At 38.2% G+C, this 24,920-nt stretch overlaps 1 protein-coding gene across 2 annotated transcripts in view; it reads right to left on the bottom strand.

Annotated features, from left to right (window-relative positions):
* The window catches only part of SYNPO2L (synaptopodin 2 like), an 83,516-nt gene that overhangs the window by 11,620 nt on the left and 46,976 nt on the right, over positions 1-24,920 (bottom strand). The window contains exons 1-2 of one of the 2 annotated variants that reach the window (XM_075216695.1): positions 20,885-20,907; positions 19,592-20,283 (exon numbers count right to left, since the gene is read on the bottom strand). In XM_075216695.1, the coding sequence (XP_075072796.1) occupies positions 19,592-20,283; positions 20,885-20,886 (694 nt within the window). In that variant the 5' untranslated portion in view covers positions 20,887-20,907. Of the gene's footprint in view, positions 1-19,591; positions 20,284-20,884; positions 20,908-24,920 lie in introns of those variants that run through there. The other variant, XM_075216694.1, reaches the window with a different exon arrangement.

Raw genomic sequence — 24,920 nt, 5'->3', positions numbered from 1 at the left:
GGTGCATATGCGTTTGATGTACACCTGGACACATCTTCATCTTCAGATATTTATAAGTAAACATATATGTAGGCTGAGATCTGGTTGAACACAGTAAGGCTCATTTCACACCCCGCAAGAGGGCTTTTGTGATGACATGTGTCTACTTCTGCACAAATGTTCCCGGTTTTAAAATTAAGTGTATGTATTTGGAGAATATTTAAGTCCCCAGTTTTACTGGCAGACAAACAGAATTTTTCCAAACAAATGGATTTGATTATTCCAATAATCCTGAGGTGTCAGAGATCGGGTTTTATTTTACACTTTTAATGCTTTTTTGCATCAAGCTAAAATCAGAATCATTAAGACTAATGAACCGTAATAGGGGGAAGTTTGAGCATAATTTAATGTGAGCACATAACATGTCTTTTACACCAATATTTCTTTGTGGGACCTTTCATATAGGAAGAAAATGAACAGATGTTTCTTAATATTCTGTCCCAAATATTTAACTGGTGTTGGACATATCAGGTTGCAAAATATTTGTTTTTGACATAGTCCTCCCTTCTGAAGGAATGCCTGTACTATGGTGTTAATGCAGAGGATTTAAAGAAATAGCTTTCTGTGCAGTAAAATCACCTGTTCAGACATTCCACAGGGATACATATCATTATTTCCTGCTAGAAGTCGTTATGTTCTGGAAAGCATGCCGAACGCTTTGTTTATACAAATGTTCATCATTAGAAATGAGCAACTACACTATTCATACAAGACTCACACTAACATTCTACAGCACAAGAATATTCAGTAGCATAGCCCTGGGTCTGAGCTCTGTCCTCCTCCCTCGTAAATCGTAATAAAACTTACCAACATCATGTTACACAGCCCCAAACTGCATACTTGACAGTATAATCTACAGTATAATATAAGATTAAATACTTTTATAAAGCATCATATATATATTAACCCAATGGCAGTATATAATACAGCCAAATGACCCAATAATACAATAAAAACTCTATCCTCAGAATACTATACAGACTTGTGCTCTCAGTATACAGTATAGATTAATGCCCCAATATTTAGTATACCTGCCTTACCACTACTATATAATATTACAGCACCCATCCAGCACACAGCACAGCTCCCATGCCCCAGCACAAAGTACTGCTCCCATGTCCCAGTAGTGCTCACCCCTGCCTTGGAACTTTAACCGAAATGGATAGGATTGCCAGGTGCAGGCAGTCAGGAGCTGCTAGTAACATGCACTATTCCTGGTTATGAAACCTTTGGCTGCCTTTCATTCCGTGAACTGTGGAAGCCAATCAGTGTTCACTGCTTGAGGCAGCCAGAGCACCAGTAACTATTAGATTCTAACATCCTGCGGACCTGTACATTTTAGCAGCACCACTAAGCCAAAGGGACCTTTATTCCAGGGAAGGTGAGGGAGTATTGGGGGCGCACAGAGGTAGCATGGGGTCACAGAGAGGTGACAAATTCAATTACTGCAATCCTTGATGGCTACATTGCAATATGATACAAAAAGATGATATGTAAAAATATATTTGAATGTCCCAAAAATAGACAAGCTTGCTGTTATCACAAATTTACAAGGTGATATAAGTAGAGTATATCTTGTGTTCCCAAGAAGATGGCTTTTGCAAGTTCATACTAAGATATGCCAAGGAAGTATAAAGGTTCTTTAATTATTTTGCTCAATTGCTTCTTAGTGAATCAGATGTGATATCTCACTGTGAAATATTTAGTTTTCATTTGTACATACACTGTTAGGAAAACTATTTTGCTTTATTAAATATTATTTTTGATTAAGAATGTAACTATCTGTATCATTCACCTATCATCCTCCCAAAGAGAATCAGCTCAAGCCCGGGGGGACACCCCAGGTGCCCGCCCCCCTGCATACCACCCCTTCAACTTGCACCCCTACCTTACCTGAGCAGGTGGGAGACAGCAACCTCTCCTCCTGGACGTGGATGTATGTTACTTGGCTGTGACATCATAGCTAAGCGCCACACTCCCGCTATAACACTGTCATGGAGAAGCAGCAGCCAACAGCTTCACATGGTAGAAGCAGCTGTTTGCTTCTTCTTCCTGTCAGCGGCTGATGCGCCATCTGGGGACACCATAGGGGCATTGGAAAAAATGGCAGTATGGCTCTCATGCAGTGTTTTAGGAGCCACCTAACCATAAGCACCATATGCAACATCCTAGGTTTTGCCTAACAGAAGCTCCAGCCCTGCACTAAGCAAGGTGGAAAACAGCTACAAAAAAAGTTATTTCAAATTATATATTTAATTTTTAAGGTAACAGAAAACTTGTTTCTTTCCTTTGAAGAAAAACTCCATTAACATTAGCATTTTAATATAATAGTAGCTTGCCTCATCTGGGGAACTTACTAAGTATAAATTCCTCCTCTGATACTGACACAATGTGAGCTAGGCTATGGCATTGTGCCGACACTTTCAAAGCTCATCCAGCCAGCTGCAACTAACAACCTGACTTATGTCCCACTCACATTTAAAATTTTCCAGGCATCATGGCCTGTAGTATACTGTTGAGAAATCTGAGTTCTCCGTTAAGTTTTCGGTTTCTTAGCCACGAGTCTTCGGGCTAGATTTACTAAACTGTATGTTTAAAAAGTGGAGATGTTGCTATAGCAACCAATCAGATTCTAGCTATTATTTTGCAGAATGTACTAAATAAATGACAGAGAGAGAATCTGATTGGTTTCTATAGGCAACATCTCCACTTTTTCAAACCCGCCGTTTAGTAAATCTAGCCCTTCATCTGTTCCCACCAGCTCTTTCCTGCTTTATTGTCAGATTTGTTTGTTATGGCTTGTTTTAAATGTTTGCTAATATGTTATTACAGATAGGTGTCTCTAGCTTTTATAAATGTATTATTATCTTATTACTGAGAATTTTTACACAATTGTAATTAAAGGGCATTAAACAAATCAATTTTGTATTGTGTTTTAAATATTTTTCTTTGTATTATTCATATACACTAACCTTATAAGACATTACAGAACCTTTTACTTTAGTATGTGTTATACAATTGTTTATTATGCCCAACTTATGATTACTATGTATTCTTTTAATGTCCAGCCTACAACTTTCATACATATTTAATATAAAACTATGTCCCCATTTAAGATTGGCAGGAAATATCTGCTAGCAGTTGTGTTCCGCAGTATAGCTAAACAAAGATAGAAATTTTACCAAAACTCATTCACTTATTTTCCACAAACTCTCATGACTAGTAGGAAAATCAAACAGTATTAAAATACATTGCATCTCTTACAGTACATAATCAGTTTAGTGATTCCCTGTGCTGTTAATACTATTCAAGAAGCAACATGAATAAAGTAAATATCGAAATAATATTAATGCCAAATATGTTACTCCTATCGATACAAAAGTAGATTTTAATTTCTGAAAATATAGAAAATAAAAATATGTTGGGAGATACAATTTTAGATTAGATCAAGATTACATCCTGAAGTTCATAATAAAAATGGAATCTAGGCACATACTTACTGGACAAACACTTGAGAGTCAGAATCCGATGACTTATCTTTCATGAAGTATTAGGTTCTAGGGTCTTATGACTGAACACTGAACTCTGTCTCAATGAAACACCTCCTAGAATATTTAGCTGACTACTGGACCCCTGGCAGTGCTTCTGTTTTGAAATAACTCCAGATGTATAAGAGGTGACGTTTACATGTATAAAGGCTGGAACGTTCCCTTCTGCAAAGGGAATTAACCAAAATAATAGTGAAGCCTCTAATCTTTCAGCTGTCTCTCTGTAATGCTGACTGTGACCTACACATTTTTTATAATGCTATGAGCACATATATAATAGTAACAATGATAACAACCAGTCCACAATAGATAGGTGGGGCCTGAGCCATTAAGGAAAGTAAAGCAAAAAAAAGGAGTAAATGATCTCCAGAACAAACCATGCTACAATGCAAGGGGTGCAAATTAGTATAATTTTTTTGGGGCTGTTTTTTTCATCTAGCACACAAATACTTAATAGCTTTATTTTTAAATTGAAATGTAACGCTGATCTAGGACATGCTCTACCCAAACTATACATCTGTCCCTACATTTTACATTTAACCCCTCCCCCCCTCCAATGCAACATGGTTTTGCCCAGGTGCAAAGTTGCTCTTTTTTAGGCTTTGCTCTCTTTAACAACTCAGGCCCATGATGTCTTTATGTTATTTAGTCTTCTTTATGTTCTAGGTTATATCTTCTGCTATAGTTTGGTCTCTTTCTCCAATATTTATTTGTACTATGTTCTTTTTATATATTGCTGAATGTACAGCGCTGTGGAATCTGTGGCATCTCTTAAATAAAAGATAAGATGATGATGTCCGTTACAATCACTTACATGCTAAAGACTGATAGTAACTCGTGTAAATCCTGAGTAAACGTTAACATGTACTACATTTTCACACTACCTGAAGATAATACACATCTACTTTTAACCATAGTTGCCTACTCTCCCAGAATGTCCGACAGACTCCCGAATTTATGGGAGTCCTACCAGACTCCCAGGAGAGTAGGCAATTCTCCTGGATCCCAGCCAGCTCTGTACACAGAGGGGGTGGGGCTTATTGACGCTGTGTAAGCATCATTGTGACCCCGTCCCCCTATTGTATTGGTCCAAAATAGTCCCAGGGGTATGTGGGGGAGTTGTGAAGCACATATAATATTAGAGGGCTTGTGGGGGTCTCAGTGGAGGTATGAGAAGGCATGTGGAGGATGTGTGAGAAGGTATGTGAGGGAGTAATGAGAAGCCATGTAGAGGAGCTGAGAGGAGGGTTGAGGGAGATGTGAGAGGCATGTTGGAGAGGTGTGATAGGCATGTGGAGAGGTGTGATGGGAATGTGGTGAGAATTGATGGACATGTGATGATTTATGATGAGCATGTGGTGAGGTCTGTGGAGCAGTTTGTCAGGCTTGAGGAGCATGAGGGGAGGTATGATGGGCATGTCAGGGGAAGTATGGTGGGCATATAAGTGAGATCTAATGGGCATCGGGGAAGTCTGATGGGCACACGGGGAGGTTTGAGGGGCATGTGGCAAGGTCTGAGAGGCATGTGGGGAGGTCTGAGAGGCATGTGGGGAGGTCTGAGGGTTATGTGGGGAGGTCTGAGAGGCATGTGGGGAGGTCTGAGAGGCATGTGGGGAGGTCTGAGAGGCATGTGGGGAGGTCTGAGGGTTATGTGGGGAGGTCTGAGAGGCATGTGGCCTCACAATCTTGGGGCCTTTGGTTTCATTCCATCCAGAATGCTATCTCCATGGAGATGGTAAATTCTCCCCATGTTTATGCTTTTTAGTAGGTTAAGTGGCCTCCAACTAAATTACCTTACTCTGGCTGAAGTGCCTGAATATAGTTATATGATTGAACAGATATGCATAATATGTTGCAGTTATATAAAGACAATAATCATATTTTACATTTGACACAGTTACTGCTTTTAGAAAATAATAATTATTCATTTTTTCATTTCTACTCTATATTCCTTCCCGAAATGGGCAATGATGAAGGTACACAAGCAGAAGAGCATTTTCCAAACAGCAAAATTTTGTTACCCTTTAGGTAAGAGGAATAATACATATAGTATATTCATACTATATGTAAGCATACTATAAACCTATATCATAACCCCAACAAAGGTAACAATCCTTGCACTTCCTACTTTCTATTTATTGCGAACTCAGCAATCATGTTTTTATACTGTAATTCTATAGCCAAAAGAAAACAAAAATCAATCTCAAATTATGTTAATTCCAACTTTGCACAATTTCCCAACAATTTCAAAGTTTAACATAATTAATTTCAGAAAATCTCAGCTTACAGAGAATAATGGTAACAGTTTTTATGTGGTGTGAATGCTCATAGAAACAATTGATACTCACTGATACAATAATGTGCTTATAAACATATGGGTGCCCCCTACTGTACATTCTACAATGGTGCAGCACAGACAGTCAACTGCCGTAATATAATCTAAATTATCAACACACTTATTGTAACTCACAGCAACCAATCACATGTTTTCCTTCATTTTGTATTCAAGAAATGACAGTACAAACCTGATTGGCTGCCGTAGGTAACATTTAAGCACATTAAGTAGTTTAACAATTTAATTACACTTTCTATGGAAATGTTCCAAGGCTCTAAAAAAATGTTAATGTGGATGAAACAGTACTAACTTAAAATATATCTCCCATTAAACATCTCATAAAATAATATGCACATGTGGGTATATAAACATATCCCTTTTTCTGCCTTGTTTATTGTTGTAAAACCATATTTGATCGTCTTGTTTTACATCGCCATTCTGGCTGGTTAACAAAAGAAACTTTACAACATTTCATCTGTATAACAAGATCTGAATAACATAGATTCAATTGACTGTGTTACTCTCGAGAATAATGCGGCCCAGGCACTATTACCATTGCTGCGGTAATAGTGCACATTATTACCGTTAGTACGGTAATTTCAACGCTGATTTTTGCTCGCAGCTGAGGGAGCCGCGAGTAGAAATCCGGGTTCAAATTACCGTATTAACAGTAATAGTGCGCAGGCCACATTACTCTCGAGAGTAACATGATCAATTGAATCTGCCCCATAAAGTCATATTTTTCCCTTGTAATGCAGTATGTAAGCATTAGTGTGCAAGTGCTATGACCTGGTTACATTTAGATGTAGTATTATTGCTTCACCAAAGCTTGGAATATCAGACAGCTGAAAGCAGCTGAACATGCTTTTCTAAGCACTGATCTCATGCAGAAGACTTCTCGGTCAGAAAATAGCTTACATACAACGTGTGTGCAAATTGGGGAAAGGGTAAACTGTGTTAAAACAGGTTCGCCGCTTAGTTTTTTAAGAGGATGACCCATAATGGTGTTATGTAACTGTGCAAGTAGTCAAACCTAGCATTCTGCAGTCATTATAAAGACATTAACAGCACACATGTAGAATACTGTAGTGATCATTTGCGCTGCATTAAACAGCTGCGTCATTTAATACATCCTTTTCTGTTATGGTGTCACTATTTAAAACAGATATTATACAGTATATACTTTCACCTGAGGAATTTAGCTAACCTCACACATAACAATGTGGTCAGTCAATATGATTAAGTGACTTTGATATTGAATTTGATATTGGCATATTGGATAGCTGTTGGCTTGTGAGGCTATATTGGCATGTTAGCTATATTCTGGCTTGAGAAGCTACATTGGCTACCTATACTGTACCTAGTGGTTTGTGAAGCTATATAGATATATTGCCCAAATGTAGCATGTAACCCTGTATTAGCATATTGCCTATATCATGGCAGTGAGATCATATGGAGGCAGAGCTGACAATTGGTACACAGTTTTAATTTTACAATGCCGTATACATTAAATAAAATAAAGACTTTATCTGTTGTATTAAGCACATTTTTGTTAAAACAGAATGCTCATTGAAAGTGTCCACACTGGGTATCCCATTATCCTTTCATCATACAGTGCATCGAATTTGATGAGCATATCTTTAATTAAAATGCAACTATCAGACCATTCATCTGAATGTACACACTAACCGCAATCAATTGAGGTAATAATTCTTATTTTCAATGATTTATCAAGCCTTTTGACCATCATACTTTCTTTACTAGTGTAATTCAGAGATACAAACGGCACTCATTATTGCCTCATTGCATTATTATTGGTATGAGTAGATAAACACAACATTATCTATCATCTTCAAATAATTATGTGTAACACCAATGCATGAGTAACCTCTGAGAAAGATCAAATATATGTTTTTACTGTTTACCAGAATAACATTCTAAAACTAATAACTCCATATCTTGTAAATTACGTTTATTGTATTTCATTACTGTGCATCACTCTGGTGACATTAGGCACGAATGGAGCTATCTAAATCCAAATATCAATAACGGAGGACATTATCCACATTCCCTCAATGATTTACTGATGAAGTCTCCTTAACCAATCCCAGCCGATTATGGACACTAGATTTGCAGATAGCCAGAGACTCCCTCCACTGAACACAAGCCTTGAGAAAGTCACGTCTTGTGACGAAACGTGTTGATGCTACACGTCACTTCCGGGACCAATACTTCCGGTATCAGTCGCGTCAGTTCCAGGTTGGAACGCACGCCTACCTGCATCAAATAGACATCTCTACCCACAGCGGTTCAGAAGCTCCCTGATCACAACTTTACCTTCAACACACGGAATCACTGCTACAGATTGGGGAACACCCACATGTATCCGATTCCTAATTACATCCTACTGATTGCAATAACTTGGAGGAACAACCACAAGTATTCTATTTCAAATACAACACACTGACTTATTGACTTTTATTTCTCCTCCTTGGAAACATCCGTTTCGGATTACATTCCTCCATTTGGATAATAGTGGACTATTGCATTGAATTGTTTTTGTTTCCCTTTGTGTTTTGCATTACTATCCATTTTGATTGTTATTTTTAAATAATGATTTTATTACATGTTTATCCATTCCCTAAAACATTGATTCAAGCGCAGAAATTTTTCTATTTATTAGAGGCTACATTGGCTACATATATCTAGTGGTTTGTGAAGCTATTTTGATATATTGCCAAAATGGTTGCATGTAACCATGTATTAGTCAAATGTACTGGTCATAAATTCACATAATGCAATATATCTCACTTTTAATAATGACAGTGCAGCTGCTTTGTACCATGCTTTAGTGTTTTGGCACTGTACCACATTATGTAAGTGGTAATCTCTTCAGGCCAATTATCATGTCCTAACATTTACTTTATAGCACTTACTTTAAGGAAATGCAATTGTCTAGGACAATTCTGATGTCCTAGACAATTGCATTTCCACAATCAGGACATCAGAATTGTAGGGGGCTGTCCTTTGTTTACCACATCTGTTTTTAAATTTCTTTCCTACTTTTGTTTTTCCTTTGTACAGATGTGGTATAAGTTGGATCTATGAATCACAATGTTAATTGAAGAGATTTGGATGCTCAGCAAAAACAAAAAAAATCCAGTGATCGATGTAGATTGTTATCCGCTAAATCCTTTTTCCATGAACCTGAGGCCTCTTCCCATCCGCTACACATGATCAGGAGAAGGCATCAAGTTTCAATTGAAGAAAACAAAAAAAAACAAAAGGAAACTACATATCAAAAGAGAAGACGTGAGTTGAAAAGAAGGCTAACCAAACAAATAGCCATCTCTGAGGAAGCCACACATCAATAGTGGAGAAAAGCATCTGTTGGAACTTCTCTGAACCGTGATAACAGGACTTAATTATAACTCTACTGATTGGATCAACTGACTTAAGGAGATATCACAATCTCAGTTGGATTCCACCATCAATATTGCACATTCCCCCTTTTTACGAAGCCTGGAATGGGGTAAGATCGATATAACGGGAAGAGAACAAGTTTAAATTGCAGAAGAGTTATTCGGTATGTAGCTCTAGTAGGTGGAGCTTAAAGCCGCTTGCAGGACTTCATGAGTCAGGTTGTTGTACTGACGGCTGTATCATATGAATGATCGTGACTGAAAAAGGAATTGTGATCCACATAATAGTGTGGTGTATACATACAACGAATCAGCAAAATTAATAGATACAATCGTGTCTTGTACTGTGGTCTAATCCAGTGATCTCTTATTATCACAAATTCCGGATTATGCAAAGAATTATTGGCTATGAGACCCTTTTTTTCTTTTTTTTTACCCTAAATGTGCACTATAGGTGATTTCAACAAAATTTAAGACCAAAATTAGTCCAGATTAATGGTTTAGTGGAGTATGTTTTGATATTTTCTTTTCTTTTTACTTTTTTGTTTATATATGTATTAATGGGTGTGGGGATGGGGGCAGTAGGGTGGGAAAAACACACAAAAGGAAAAACACAATATTCTATATTGATTCTACCACCTGTTAACTGGATTTACAGCTTCTTCAGTTTTAGATTTAAATAAATATTTAAATTCCTAGATTTAAATAAACTCACATTTATTATCATGGAAACGACTCACAGTCCACTTTAAGCAATGTTAGAGCGCAGTTCGCCAGCGCGGCTAGATCAAGCGGCAGATGGAATCCCCTGACATCAGGGGGCGTGGTAAAATACATAGCTGTACTGTTATAAGGGCCAACGCGTTTCGTCACTAGGGGTGACTTCATCAGGGAGTGTGTTGTATCTCAGTATTGTTCTTTAAATACTAGCGCTAACCAATCGGCTCTCACTATGCAGTAAGTTACTGCATAGTGAAAGCCGATTGGTTAGCGCTAGACCTATCACAGTACAGATACGTATCTTACTCTAACGTCACAGGATTCCCTCTGCCGCTTGATCTAGCTGCGGCTGGAGAGCCCCACTCTAACATTGCTTAAATTGGACTGTGAGTCGTTTCCATGACGGAGGGACAAGCTAAAGATACCTTTTGAGAAAATCTTTTATTCTAATAAATGTGAGTTTATTTATATAATTTTATTGAATAAATTTTACAGAAATATATTGCACCACGAGTCCTCTCCCCTCTTTTTTTCTTTCTTTATATCGTTACATCCATGACGGTGGTAACTGGGGGAGTATCCTTATAGGACTGATTAAAACACTGAAAATATATGTGGAAGATTATTTACAGCACAGGGACTTAATCTTGCATACAAATTGGGTCTGGTAATCGATAATAACACTCTGCATCTGTATGGTTATATGCATACAGAACATACCCGTCTGATTAAAAAGATCCTTTAAGTGACATATATAATCTACTAGTATGCAAATAGTATACTAGTATGCAAATAGAGGAAGTGTCACTTCCGATGTTGAAGAGAGAATGTCTATGAATTGTAATGTGTATTTGTTCTATGTATCTGGGAATTGAAATATTTACATAAATCTAAAACTGAAGAAGCTGTAAATCCAGTTAACAGGTGGTAGAATCAATATAGAATATTGTGTTTTTCCTTTTCTGTGTTTTTCCCACCCTACTGCGCCCATTCCTCACCATTTTTTTCAAGTTAATAACATTTGGGAAATGTCAGGCTTTCCCTAATCTGGGAGCATCCATACTCCTTACCCTAATCCCTTAAGGAGCGCTTATCGATCACTTCACCTTTGTTGTATATATGTATTAATGATTGTACAAATAAATTTTATTATATATTTTAAATCTATGGTGGTATTTATTAGATGTCTTTGTGCTTGCTTCTGTTTTTTTGTTTTCTTCCATTATAATTGAAGTTGATGCACAACAACTTCAATCAATAAGCAGAAATATTTTCCTATCTAAGTATAATAATTGTTATTTGAATCGGTTTTATATCTATACTATACAAGGTATGGACTGCTATAGTCAGCAGCAGGTTTTTCTGCCCATTTGGGTTAAGAATTGTAGAAATCAAGTTGCAATTGTCTGTCATTGTCGTGTAATATCACATTTTCTCAATACAGTCAATAGGGTTACAGTGGCGCATGCAGGGGGGGTTTCTGAGTCTCTAGAAACCCCCCCCCCTGCGCTAACTAAGTGGCCACTGTTCTATACAGCAGCCGCGGCGCTGTCAAAGAAGCGTCCGCGGCAGTGCTGTATTGTATACAGCACCGCCGCAGACGCTTCTTAGACAGCGCCGCGTCTGCTGTATAGGACAGCGCTGGCGAAATGGAGCTCTCTCTGGGGGTTTTTTTTGGGGTTTTTTGGGTCGGCGGGGGGAAACCCTCCCCCCCCCCGACAATCCTCCGTGCGCCGCTGCTTTAGAATCAGGACTTCAATTAGGGTTTTGAAAGTGTTAACTAACCCAACAATAACACTTTACCACAAGCAGGGGTGAATAATAAGATTCTGTAATGGCTTCATGTATCGACCAAGGGTGAACAAAACACATATATACATAGGGCTTTGACAGGGTAGGATGAATCTCCCATCTACAGGCTGCTTAACAGCTATGGTAGATACATCTTTGATCACAAGTACAATTATTCTCTGACTCTAACTGTAACTTTATTTACAAAGGAAACAAAAGACATCATATTTCAAAATGGCAGCTAAGCCTGGAAGCACATCTGTCTCTCTCCTGAGCATGTGTAGTGGTTGTGGAAGGGCCTTGTGTGTGCAGATAACTGGGTGGAGGAGCATGCACACAGTCAAAGAAATAGAGGATATCAACCTTCATGTAAGACAAGGCCTGCAGGTAGATCCAGTCATTCAGCACTCAGAGGAACTAATAGGTCAGGCTCTGTCGTTTGGTAGTAACGACTGCATGGATCTCAGTGCTGTCAGCCAATGACCGCATACAAATAGCGATCAAGGATATCAACTGCATTTCTGGGTCTCTCAATCAAAATCCCATTACTTGGACTATTACCTGGACTTGTTGGAAAACATCCAATTTGCCTGAGAAAACTTCTCCATGTGTGAGAAGAATATGTACAAAATATACAAGTCAGCGCTGTACCTTTTCCTTCTAGTAATTGCCTTCTAAGAATATTACAGTGAATTAAAAATTTATCCTAACTTTGCTTTTTTAAAGTGACAAAATCACTTAACTACAAAAATGTCTCATACATTAAATATAGATGTTTAACATGGTGCAGGTGATTTCCCTCCGTAAGATCCAAGTCCGATCTGTTAGGCTGGCGGGTCTTGTTATAAACTTACAGAACTGGTGGTAGAGGTCTTCACCTATAGCAGCTTCCTTTCCCGTAGAGCTTGATATGCTCACAAGTTCTTGGATGCACCAGGACTTAACTCTAATGTAGTGTAAGTTTATGAACAACACCAGAGCGGATGGAAGATGGAGGGTATCCAGATGGTAGCAGGTAGTCGGAAGGCGTGCCGAGGTCAGGGGGTCCGCAGCAGATAGGATGGTCGCAGACAGGCAAAAAGATCAGGGCTGGCGGCAAACAGGAATATCCAAGAAACAGGTCCAGAGGTCAGGGCAATTGGCAAACAGGCAAGATCCAATAACAAGCAAGTGGTCACAACGATGGGTCATTCCAGAGTATTAGCATCATACACAAGGTACTAAACACAGCAGGTCAGCAAATCCTAAAGAGACAGCAGGGAGGGTAAGCCCTCCCTGCCTTAAATACAGTTAGTAGCCAATCAGAGCCCTGCCTGTAAAGTACCCCCAGGGGCTGTCTAATTAAATGAATAGATTAATTAGCTCACAAGCTTTTATTTTACTAAATGCGCAAGCACCCGGCTGCCCAGTGTTGCCGGGACGCGGCACTGCTTAGAAAGAATCCAAACCGTCACCATGGCAACAGAAGGAAAGAGGATATGACGTCCCCCAGCTGGGAGAAGTGCGCCGCTGATCACCGCAGCTCGTTACACGATCGGAATGGGCGGTGGGGGGACGAGGGAGAGGCACATGCTCAGTGGAGTCTCTCATGTGCAAAATTTGGCACGGGGGCGCTGGTGATCCCACCACAGGCCCTGAGGTGATACCAATTTTGTCTGAGCCTACAAGTAAACAAAAAGAAGATAGGACAACAAATCAAGCGCTACCCTTTTCACATAGATTAATAAGGAATAAGAAAACGTATATTTTATCGTGAGTAGAAAGATTCCCACATTTCTTACAGGCGATCCACACCATGAAAAACATACACAAAATAGTGCAATCCTATTTGTACAATATGAAATGTCATATATAATTCAATAAAATGGTAAAAATAACAGAATCCACATAGTTCTGGTCCCCTTTTGTGGGTAAACTTACACCACACAAACTTGTAAGTGTGCTTTCATAAACAAATCACCCTTCATCGTGAAGTTTCCCTTTAGGTATAAGGCTTACTAGACATATTCTTGAAAATCGTATTTCTGGAGTTCTGTAAATCTTCAATAAGATCAGTACCAGGTATCTGACAATGCACTTGAGGGTGTTTTACCAAAGTAAAAAATAATAGAAAAAACACGATCCAGTGAAATATGTTTTGATTAAATTTCATAGAGAAATTTATTAATTAAAACACTAGACGTACACACCTTTTAAAAAAACAAATAAAAAAATGAGTGCAGGTACTCCTACTGGATATTGAAAGATAACAGGCACATCACATAAAATGCTGTTTTGGTCCCAGGATCGAGTAATAGCCAATTCCTCTCAAAAAAATAGTATTTTCGGCAGGTGGACCTGTAGCACATAACTTGCACTTTCCAACGCGTTTCAGCCCAACTGTGAATCTTTCTCAAGTTAGCAATCAGTACTCAGGATGGACAGAGTCTATCCTTTGGCAACCTGGCTGAATAATGGGTTTATACAGGGGCCAACTTGTGCTATCAGTGTTTGACTGTGCCTTATATACATAACACTTATACTTATCAGCTGCATTTCAAACATTCCCAATCAAATTCTTATTGGTCATCTTTGGACTTTTAGGGTTGTCACTAATTAAAGCCAACGCTCAGAGCAATGTTTACTAAACACTATGTAGAGCATAGCAGCATATCCATGTGCAAATCCTTGTAAGGAATCTTCCATAATAGGAGATGGCTCCAGGAAGTTCCATAGCTGTCTACCTTATCTATATATATATATAAACAGTTTATCACTCCTCAAGTACAGGATATTTAAATTTAGGACACCTCTACATTTATTCTTATGATCAACAATAACATTATTAAGTAATTCCCAGGGCAGCAGGAACGTAATTTGTTTTGTTCCACTACAAACACATTACTACATTAAATAACTGATATATAGTGATATATAAAAAATAGTATGTTACTAAGGAATGTACCATTCTGAAAATAGCTAAGAAGCAGTATCCCTTTCTATGATCCCTTCTTATGGTACTTGCTTCTTCCTCCGGCATCTGTGAGCTTCAAGGAATGGCATGCAGAAGACACTTTTAGGCATCAGTATTATTTCTGTGTTACTACTTATTACTGTATTATTACTGTATTATGTACTGTATTATTTCTGTGCATATTTACTTTGTAGTATAGAGAGGTGCTAATAGATTACTCACAGTAATAAATGTGGTATAAAAAATGATGAGCCAAGGTCTAATAAATTAATCTCTAGAGACCATTAATATTAATAGAGATCCGCTTGCTAATTTTAATAAATACAAAACACCACAATGTATTAATCTACATTAGTATAGAAATAATACAATTCTCCAGGACATTAAGGGGCATATTCAATTAAGACGGCAGATCTTGGCGGCTGCGCACATAAAGTGCCAATACAGTACCGCAACTTTGCAACCCCATGGGGTACTAAGGGAAATCCGCGATGTTGCGGTAACGGGAAGTGTGCGGCCGCACGTAACCGCGATCTGCCATATTACTTGAATATGAATATGCCCCTAAAAGTCTCCAGTAAAAGAGTTGCAGTATAGGTTGTTGAACTGAGTCCTTAATAAACATCTTTCAGTACTTGTAAGCAGCTAGAAGTATCTTTACATGAGTCTTATTTATTATTTACCCTCATGACTCTGGTTATTTCCTTCTTGGGTATAATGGCTGAAAGCATATTACCACGTATGATCCAGCTTTGTTTATGCTTCCAGAGATGGTGATACAAAAAAACAATGCATCGCCCACCCAAATTTCAATAGCACTTTTCCTCTATATTTGTGTTACTTTCAGTATAACTGCAATGCTGTATATATTATGGGTGAGAAGAATTAGCCACCATGTGGGCCTAGCACTGATCTCTATATGCTATGCTAAGAGTTGGTTGTTTGTTTTCCTCTCCTCGCCAGCATGGAAGTCATGGGAAAACTGCTTGCTTAGCAGTCATGGGAATTTGGAAATTAGGAGCATTATCAATGCTTGTATAGTGTATCTACTGTTGCTTTATTTGTCAAAAGGAAGGAGAAAGTGAAACTGCAAGCAGTAATGAAAGACATACATGGAAGCCAAGGAGACCAGACAAGGACAGAGACACACAAGACATAAGTGGAGGTGGAGGCAAACAATATGGACATCAGACAAGAGAAGTCCAGCATAGGGAGCTGACAGGAAACAAGGCAGGTTAAGCATAAGGGGAACACAAAAGAGGTGTAAGATGCAAACAAGAATTGAGAGGGACCGGAAATAGGGGACAGATTTCAGGAGCACCCAACAGACAGGCAGCAAATAATAAAACATCTGTTGACAAGGTAGTGATTATTACTGTGTGGTAGCTATCATTAACAATAAGGTGTCAAAGGGCCTAGTTCCAATTTTCCATCAAGGCCCAAAAGCCAGCCTTTAGCTATACCACTGAATATTCCATTATAGTAGGCTAACAATAAATGTAAACACTGCTCAAACTCAAAAGCCATAATTACCCTTCTTAAATAGATGAAAGCAAATGAACAATTTATTTATGATTTTTCCTTCATCTGCATGCTTGACAAAATACTGTAGAACAGGAGTTAGTTGTTTAGCTTAAAAATAGAGAGTACTGTACCTTGTTAGAATTTTAAGTGAAATGTCAGAAAGCACATATCATGCAAAGTAGGCCTCTCGCCATGCTTGTAGCAGTGATCAGCATAATGTTATCCTGGAGGGAGACTCAATGCACCAGGTAAGAGAATAGGTATTACAAAGAGGTCAAGTGGAGCTTGGGACCAGAATGCTGCCTCAGGAGGTGTTTGCTTAGTCAGGACACTGCGTGTAAGCCACTGGGATGGAACATTGTCCTGTTTTTGTCTCCAATGTACATCTCATTGCAGGGACTTTTTTTTAGAGGGCAACTTGTGTAGCACACGTAAATCCATGCAACAAGAGAGCTAAATAAACGGTGGACACAGAAGTCCAGGAAATTCTCCTGCATTTGGCGGGACTTCCTAAAAGTCCTTTTTCCGTTTTCAATCTGTGTACAAATATTGGTAGGCTCCAACAAATATATGCAGATGGAGCACTTTTTTTTGACAGAAACAGAGCAATGCAGAGCCTACTCGGGTGTCCAGCATTAACATATACACTGTATTAAGTGGGCTGAGCTTACTTGACGCATTATCCCCACAATAATATGTGCTGTGTTGCAGTGTTTGTCTCATATTAAAATGCTCACTTTGTATGCACTTTACTACTCTGCATTCCATGACATTTATGGACCAGCACATGAACAGTTGAGGACATACAACCAGGGAGCAAAAGTTTAAGTAAAGTGATAATAAATAGATTACATACAGTGAGAGTTTGTCTCAAGCTGCTTTAGAACAGCTCCTACTAACAGTCTCTATATAAGCTAAGGTCGACTCAATGACATATGGAAACAACACGTTTTACCCCTCTTCCAGAAATCAAACAAAACCTGTCACTATTGTAACAACTCTCTAGTATTCTTCTTATTCACATCTGTTTATTTTTTACCCCTTTGGTTTTAGTAAGACAAATACTCAAACTGTTAATTAAATTATTATTCTTGACCTAATTGAATTCAGTTAATTGATATATATTAAACGCAATTATTTATAAATATTAAGTCCTTGTTATGCTGTAACTTCACTGAGTTATAAAATATCATTCTTTAGGGGAAGAAATTCTCTTGATATATATATGAATTTGTTATTTGCATTTGAAGTTCAGAGGCGGAACTACAGTAGGTGCAGGGATTATGACCGCTACAGGACCCAGATGTGGGGGGTGGCCCAGCAGTGGCAAGTCGGTCACCCTCTGAAGCCCCCCAAGGTCCCACTCTGTTCTTTCCAGAGCAGAGAAGCCTCTGGGTACCCGCTGGGTGCTTGCCCAGTGGGCAGAGCAGAGCGGGTGGCCTGAGAGGCTAGAGCAGCATCACTGGCCCCCTACCCAAATTTGGCTATGGGGCCCAGCGATGCACCGTTCTGTCCCTTTTCAAGACTGTCCATTTTTAATATAATCATTGTAAGCAATTGCAGTAATACTCAATAATCAACTATAATAAGTGCAGACAAAGGAGGGAGGATTGACCCACTATTGATTTTACTACCCATGTACTGGGCAGCATCCCATTCTGTTAGTTTAAAGGCTTCCAATTACTTTTTGTGACGGGAAGACCAATGTATACGTATATGTTGGTTTTCTCATCTAAACAATGGATTGCACTTATATTATCCAGAAGATCAGTAGTTGAAAAAATGCATCAGACCTATTTTTTGAGTGTGTCCAATGTTCCTAATAACAGCTCAGGTTGGAAAACTTGTCTAACAGTGCACAATCTGAATAATTTAAGTGTTTCATATGAATATTACTGTTGCATGTTATTTCCAGAAAAAACACCTACTACATGTTAAAATGAATAGGCATCTATTTTGTAAAGTGAAACTAACTGATCATCATCATCATCATCGAAGGATGTAACTCTCCCAGACACCATACTTATCAGCCCCGGAGATGACTAGTAAATACACAGGAATGATGTGTGCACTGAAACTAAAAAGATGCATATGTTATCTACTAAGTAAAAATAAGTTATTCCCCATGGATATATATTTATTCTTTATCTTAAGTAATATTAGGTTGATTAATTTATAAGTTTATTTAATGTGAGTCCGACGGTAGTGCTAAGTTTATCCCTTTTTTATTATTTCCTCGTTTTCTATTAATCAACCCATAAACTATAAGAGCTGTTGTTCTCTCAGATCTGGGATTAGATCTGGGATACAGCGCTGCTTAATATAATTTGCGCCAAAGGTCAAAGTGGAAATTTACAAGTTGCGTATGAAAAACGAAATGGGAATGTAAGTGAATGGAATTTGACAGTTTTACAGTGAAGGCAGTAGGAGAAGTGACGGTATGGCATACCTCCGTATAATCCCCCACTTCCATCACTGATTGACGCTATATGAATAAACAATAATAATAACGGGTTGATCTGACCGACAAGTTGCACACCCAACCTGAATGCAGATAAATATGACATCTTGTTTTCAAACATACCAGCAACCCTTTTCAAGACATGTCACTGCACTGATATGTCACAGTCGCCAAGAAGGAAGCAGGAAGTATGCCAGTATTATTAATTCAGCAGTGGGTAGACTAGATATAAACAAAAAAACACTGGCTCTAGTAATCTGGCATAGGCCTCTACCCTGCTAAAACATAATAATCTCTACAATAACCCCTTTATTCATAAAGTTGTTGCTTGTGAATTAGCAATATTAGTTTTCTTGTATATACTGTAAGTTGTCAATGGCTGCTGCTGATCTATTTGATTGTGTATTTTCCAAGACATGTCTCAATAGCAGGGGCCCAACAGATGGATTGTTGGGAAGATAGTAAGAGATAGTTACAGCAATATTGTGCTTCTGGCAGGATTCTCCTATTTCTCAGACCATTGATGAAATTCAATATGGCCTTAAAAATAGAGGAACCACAGGAGCCAGATCACATCTTAGTCAAACGTTTAATAGACTTCAATCCACTACCAAAGAAGTGCTGGCTTGTGGAGACAGACCACTGATCTCTCCATTGCTGATCTTGTACTTGAGTATATTACTGAGATCAGCCACATGAATGCTGATGATACTAGAATTAAATAACACAATACTAATATTTTCAGCACCTCAAGTAAACAGGGTTTATTTTGGGAGACAGATCTGATTTAGCACTTACTTGCTTCTTTGGCTTTATCTGAATAGCTCGTTGTCAGATCTTCATCTACAGGATGTTCCACTGGTCCTATCATTGGGATAAGATGTCTCTCGGCTCGGATGCTTTTTGTGGCATGGGGCAGCAGCATAGATTCAGGTGAGGCTGCAGTGACATCGGATATCTTCTCCTGCTCTTCAGCTGGCAGGAAGCCTTCCACATCAGAGAAGGGAGTTTCAGCTCTGCTACTATCAGGCTGGTATGTTATTTCTCTCTTGGCCACTCCACTTGTTGGCTGCAAGGCACCCTCTGCAATGCCACCAGGACCACTCTCATAGCCACTCATCTCAGACAGTGACTGTTGCTCGTTTTCTATTTTGCTGCTGCTCCCAGGTGGAGATCTTGGACTCTTCTTCCGTGCCCTGCGGTGTTTTTCTGGGGGTGCCTGCTGCTGGCTTGGATGCTGCTGGGCCCCCTGTGGATGTCCTGGAGATGTTTGGATGTCAACGTCACTATCTGTTTCCCCGTAGTATGCTTCACTATCTGGGGGAGAGGTAATGCTCTCCAAGTGCAGCAGACGGGGTTGGCCAGGTGTAGTTGAGATGGATGGTGATGCAGCCCAGGAGCCAGGGGGGTCTGGGCTTCTGATGGAGTTTGGGCTGCTAGGGGAAGGAAGCACTCTGTGGGATCGAGGTGTCTGAGCTCCGGCTGCTGTCCTGTATGGGATAAAAAAAGAGAGTCACATTACATCCAGTCAGCTCTTAGTTGGGAGGAGTGCAAAGGAGAGGAGATTGCTCTAGTATGAGTGGAATGAATTAGCTTCAGAATACAAGTGATACACAGACTGTCCCAGCTATATACTTCACATCTCAATATCTCTCTTCCCCAGGGAAACATACACTGCCAGCAGTGAGCTGTAATAGGAATGACCTGTACATGTAGAAAGAGCAGTGATCCATGCACTCAGCTACTACTAGAGACCAGTCAGTCTAGATAACCCACAAATAATAAATGTAGGATGTATTTCCTTTTGTGCTGAGTCTTGTAAAGTAACATTATACATATAAGGCATATTTGTGCCGCTATGGTTTTTAATGTTATAAATCCAGTCTATGAGAGGGCTGGACAGATTCACTCTTCTTTTAGAGTACAATTTCCTCTAAAATATTGGCTGCATAATTGATACTAATTATGAATATTTGACTGGTTTTTTTACATTTATGTTATGGAACTTACAAAAAGTTGTCTAATGTGAATGATATATTTCAAATTTTCTTTGACGTATGATCTAATGGCTTGTATTTAATGCTTACTCACATTGCATCCTCCTTCAATGCTATGCCAATTGTAGTGGGTCGTTCTTAGTAATAAATAAATAAATTAAAATACCTAGTGTTATAGTATTATAGAGGTAAATGTGTCCCGTAAGAAACAGAGGGTCAGCATTACAACAGTTTACTAACGTTGTGTCATTTTGTAGATTTCAATTGATGTACTCATTCACTGGCTGCCTGACCTATTACGCTGAGTCACAGAGCTGGTTAGGGACTTATATTTTCTACGGTGTAACTTTCTTTTACAGACAGGCAGCTGTGCTTGTTAAAAATAAGTTCTACTTCATACTAGAGCCTAGTGATCTTATTTAAAGTTTAAAAGGAATACTCAGATTCTAGAATGCAACGTCTTATTTTTAGAGTAAGATTGCCATATGCTGGGGAAATAGCAGTACTACACCCAGGGCAAACTAGAGTTAGCAAACCACTATTCTTGCTTAACAAACTGAATTTGGCATAAACCTGTTGCACAACTAAATACTAAAACACAACTAAATCTCAAAATGTAATTGTTTTATACCTGAAATAAAAAGATAAATTAGCTCAAATGGCATAAAATCAGATGTCAGTTATGCTTGATATCTCCATCCATGGTGTACTAATCAATCAATCTGTAGGGGGCATTTCTACTATCTAATACATTGATAAGAACGCTACTCATTCTTTTAAAGGCAAACGTCCCACCTGTCACTCTTTCCTACTTTATGTAATAATAATGGATATATATATATATATATATATATATATATATATATATATATATATATATATATTTTAAATTTAATTCTAGCTCATTTTTGTCACTAAACAATGAATTGCTGTACATATAAAAAAATAATTGCCTGTAGTGAATTAAAAAATATGATTGCTATATTCAGCCTCTTTTTTCTTGCTGAGAACAGAGAAGGGATCTTGTACGATATTTGTACCATACTTTTCAGACCACATATGACACATTTTTCTCTCAAAGTAATGACCTCTGTCTACTGGTCTGGTGTGACCATACCCAATGCTACCAGCTAGTTACAGATGAGGTTGAACACGGTTGTGTATGCTGGACATCAGAGCACTGATGTGGTCAGTGACTACAAAGGGAAGTTCTTGAGAAGAGGAGTTTGATGTTATCGAGTCAGTTTTGTTTGTTCCTAGAAGCAGAGGTAGCGTTTTTTAGGACACAAGGGAAGGTGTTAAAGGGGGAATTTATTTATTTTTTGACCATAAGAAGTGTCTTATGTATTTTGCGGTCCAAATCATATGGTAAATACAATGAGGAACATCTCAAGTTCAGTCAAAGTAGGACAACTTTTACCTGCATATTCGAAAATGGTATTACAGGCTCTTGAAACTAGTATGAAAGTTTAGTTATCCCTTAATCCTTCTGGGTCAATCAGAATTAACTTTATTCTGAGCTAGTGCAGTACAGCTAACAGCAGATGCTTTTTATTGTACCTTTAATGTGACTTGTTCCAATATGGATGCTACAGTCATGGTATGCTTAGACATAGCCAAAGCATCAAATTGTCTAACAGATATGGCTTTCTATTAACCATGTACTGCCACCCAAGTAGCAAAACTTTTACGTTTACTATTTTAAAATCAGTTGGGGTATGTGTGTGGAAGGATCAATTAAAAGCCACATTCTCCATGATTGCAGATTCTGATTGGTCCTCACAATCACACATTCCCCCATTCACAGATGGACCAATGGTAAATGTCAACCTGGGCAGAGGGATCTTTCTCCCTACCTGGGAGGGCAGATTTAATCCACCTATTTATAGAAAATGAACCAACTTCACAGTTTTTTTTCATTTAAGATAGGGATGTGGCAGTGATGTCTATTGAAAATGAGTTGCTGATAAATATATTTGTTCTAAGGTGGTGACATAATCCTGAATATAAGAATGTGAGCTTATTGCAGTGTATAAAGCACAATGTGCGGGAAAAAGTGTAAGCGGTTATGCAAATAGCAGGTGTGGCTATCTAAAGTATAATAATGAGAAAAGAAAAAGATCAGAGATTAAATAGCATTAAGTTCTAAACAGAAACTATGGCTATCCGTCTGCACATAGTGCAGATGGCATCTGGTGATTTCACTGGTTTGGTTATGAATTGGTTAATGACGATTATATAGCTCATTTTAGGCCTCTCTACACATGAGCACTAAATAATTCCAGAGTTAGTTGACTTCATACGTTGGATCTAATTGTGCTAACATGACAAAAAATGAATCAATTTTACAGTTACTTATTATGTTTATTTACAAATCAGAATAGCTGTCTACCAGACACTAAGGTTATGTTGGCCCATCGTTATATCAGCATGGATTGAAGGAATCTGTTGAATTTGACACCTGCTATAAATCATGTTATGAAAGGGAATTGGTTTATCCCCATCCCACTGAAAGAACAAAGGTGATAATTCTGCTTAGAATAAATTCATCTTGATGAGCTGCTCAGCTGAAAAGGGTTCTTCAGCTTACATGAAAAATGCTTTTGTAAAGTGATAAAACAGTTCCTCCTACAGATATGATTATGAGATTTACATGTGCTTGCCAATTAAAATTGTTTTCTAACTGTATATTATGTTTTGGATTTTGAGACCTAAGATTTCTTTTGTTAATATAAATTTTCTTTTTTTTAATGTATGTTTTGCGAAATGCAAAAACTCTTATTGCGCTTGCCCAAATCATATGCCTGGCCATATATATATATATATATATATATATATATATATATATATAGTAAATAGGCATTACCCAGTTGTATAGCATCATTTAGTTAAAATGCATTCCATAATAGAAGGCATAATTGTATATGTGAAGGTCCAAACATAAATATGCAAATCACTCTACATATGTTCTATACATGGGATAACGCACTCCACACTGTAAACGATAAGGATATAAGAAATAACCACGGAGTTCCGTGACCATATCAAGGAATGATGTTTCAGGACATCCACATTTACATAGGTTGATGAAACCAAAACTGACTTCTAATATCTGTAATAATTTACACTAGGGTGTACAATAATCTTTATAATACACACATTTTCTTAATAATCACTTAAGCATACTTGCCTACTCACCCGGAATTCCCGGGAGGCTCCCGAATTTCGGAGGGTCCTCACGGACTCCCGGAAGAGTAGGCAAAGTAGCTGCAGTTTCCAAACTCACATTAGTGAATGGAGGGGGTGGGGCTTAATTGCATCATTAAACTCCGCCCCTCCATTCAATGCCGTGAATTTCGACTTTTTATAGTGGAGGCGGGGTTATGGTGACACGACAATGTCACCGCGCCCCCCTTCTACCCCTTATCACATGACTTCTCTCACAGAATCTCCCGGTGGAGAAATCTTAAAAGTTGGCATGTATGCACTTAAGTGATGACATCGGTACTCACCAAATATTAGCATTGGCATTTATAATGCCAAATTAAAACCCAGGTTTAAATTATAGTGACATTTTATTGCACTTTTGTACACAATATATACATGAGAGAAAGTGACGGTGGCAGGGAGGGGGAATGGAGAACTGGATTATTTATAGTTGTTTATACATATATTATAATACTCTGTCTCTAACTGTACCACTCTATGTTGCCCTGTGATATTATTCAGTGAGAGCTAAATATACTTTTAAGCAGTCAGATTGCTAATCAAATACCACAAAGAAGCAGCTAGTTTCTGGGAAACTGCCAATTCCTATATAATCTAAACAGAAATATATATATATATATATATATATATATATATATATATATATATATATATATATATATATAAAACAGAGCTAAATTGTATAAGCTGAATAAATTGTAAAAATTGTAAATATGGTCAGAATATTAATTTGATAACTAAAAATGTGCTTGTTTTATAAAATTACGTTTTTATTTATTTTCATCTCTTGCACCATTATCAGGGTGAATACTAATTAGGAGGATAACACAAATTCCTCACTGTATACATATTTCTGCAGCTATCAGTTAGCAGTGACAAAGCACTGGCTCCACTCTGCTGTT

Source organism: Mixophyes fleayi, chromosome 6, assembly GCF_038048845.1.
Source record: "Mixophyes fleayi isolate aMixFle1 chromosome 6, aMixFle1.hap1, whole genome shotgun sequence".
Taxonomy (NCBI): domain Eukaryota; kingdom Metazoa; phylum Chordata; class Amphibia; order Anura; family Limnodynastidae; genus Mixophyes; species Mixophyes fleayi.
The sequence above is the reverse complement of the archived record's forward strand: the minus strand, read 5'-3'. Positions and strand labels throughout refer to the sequence as shown.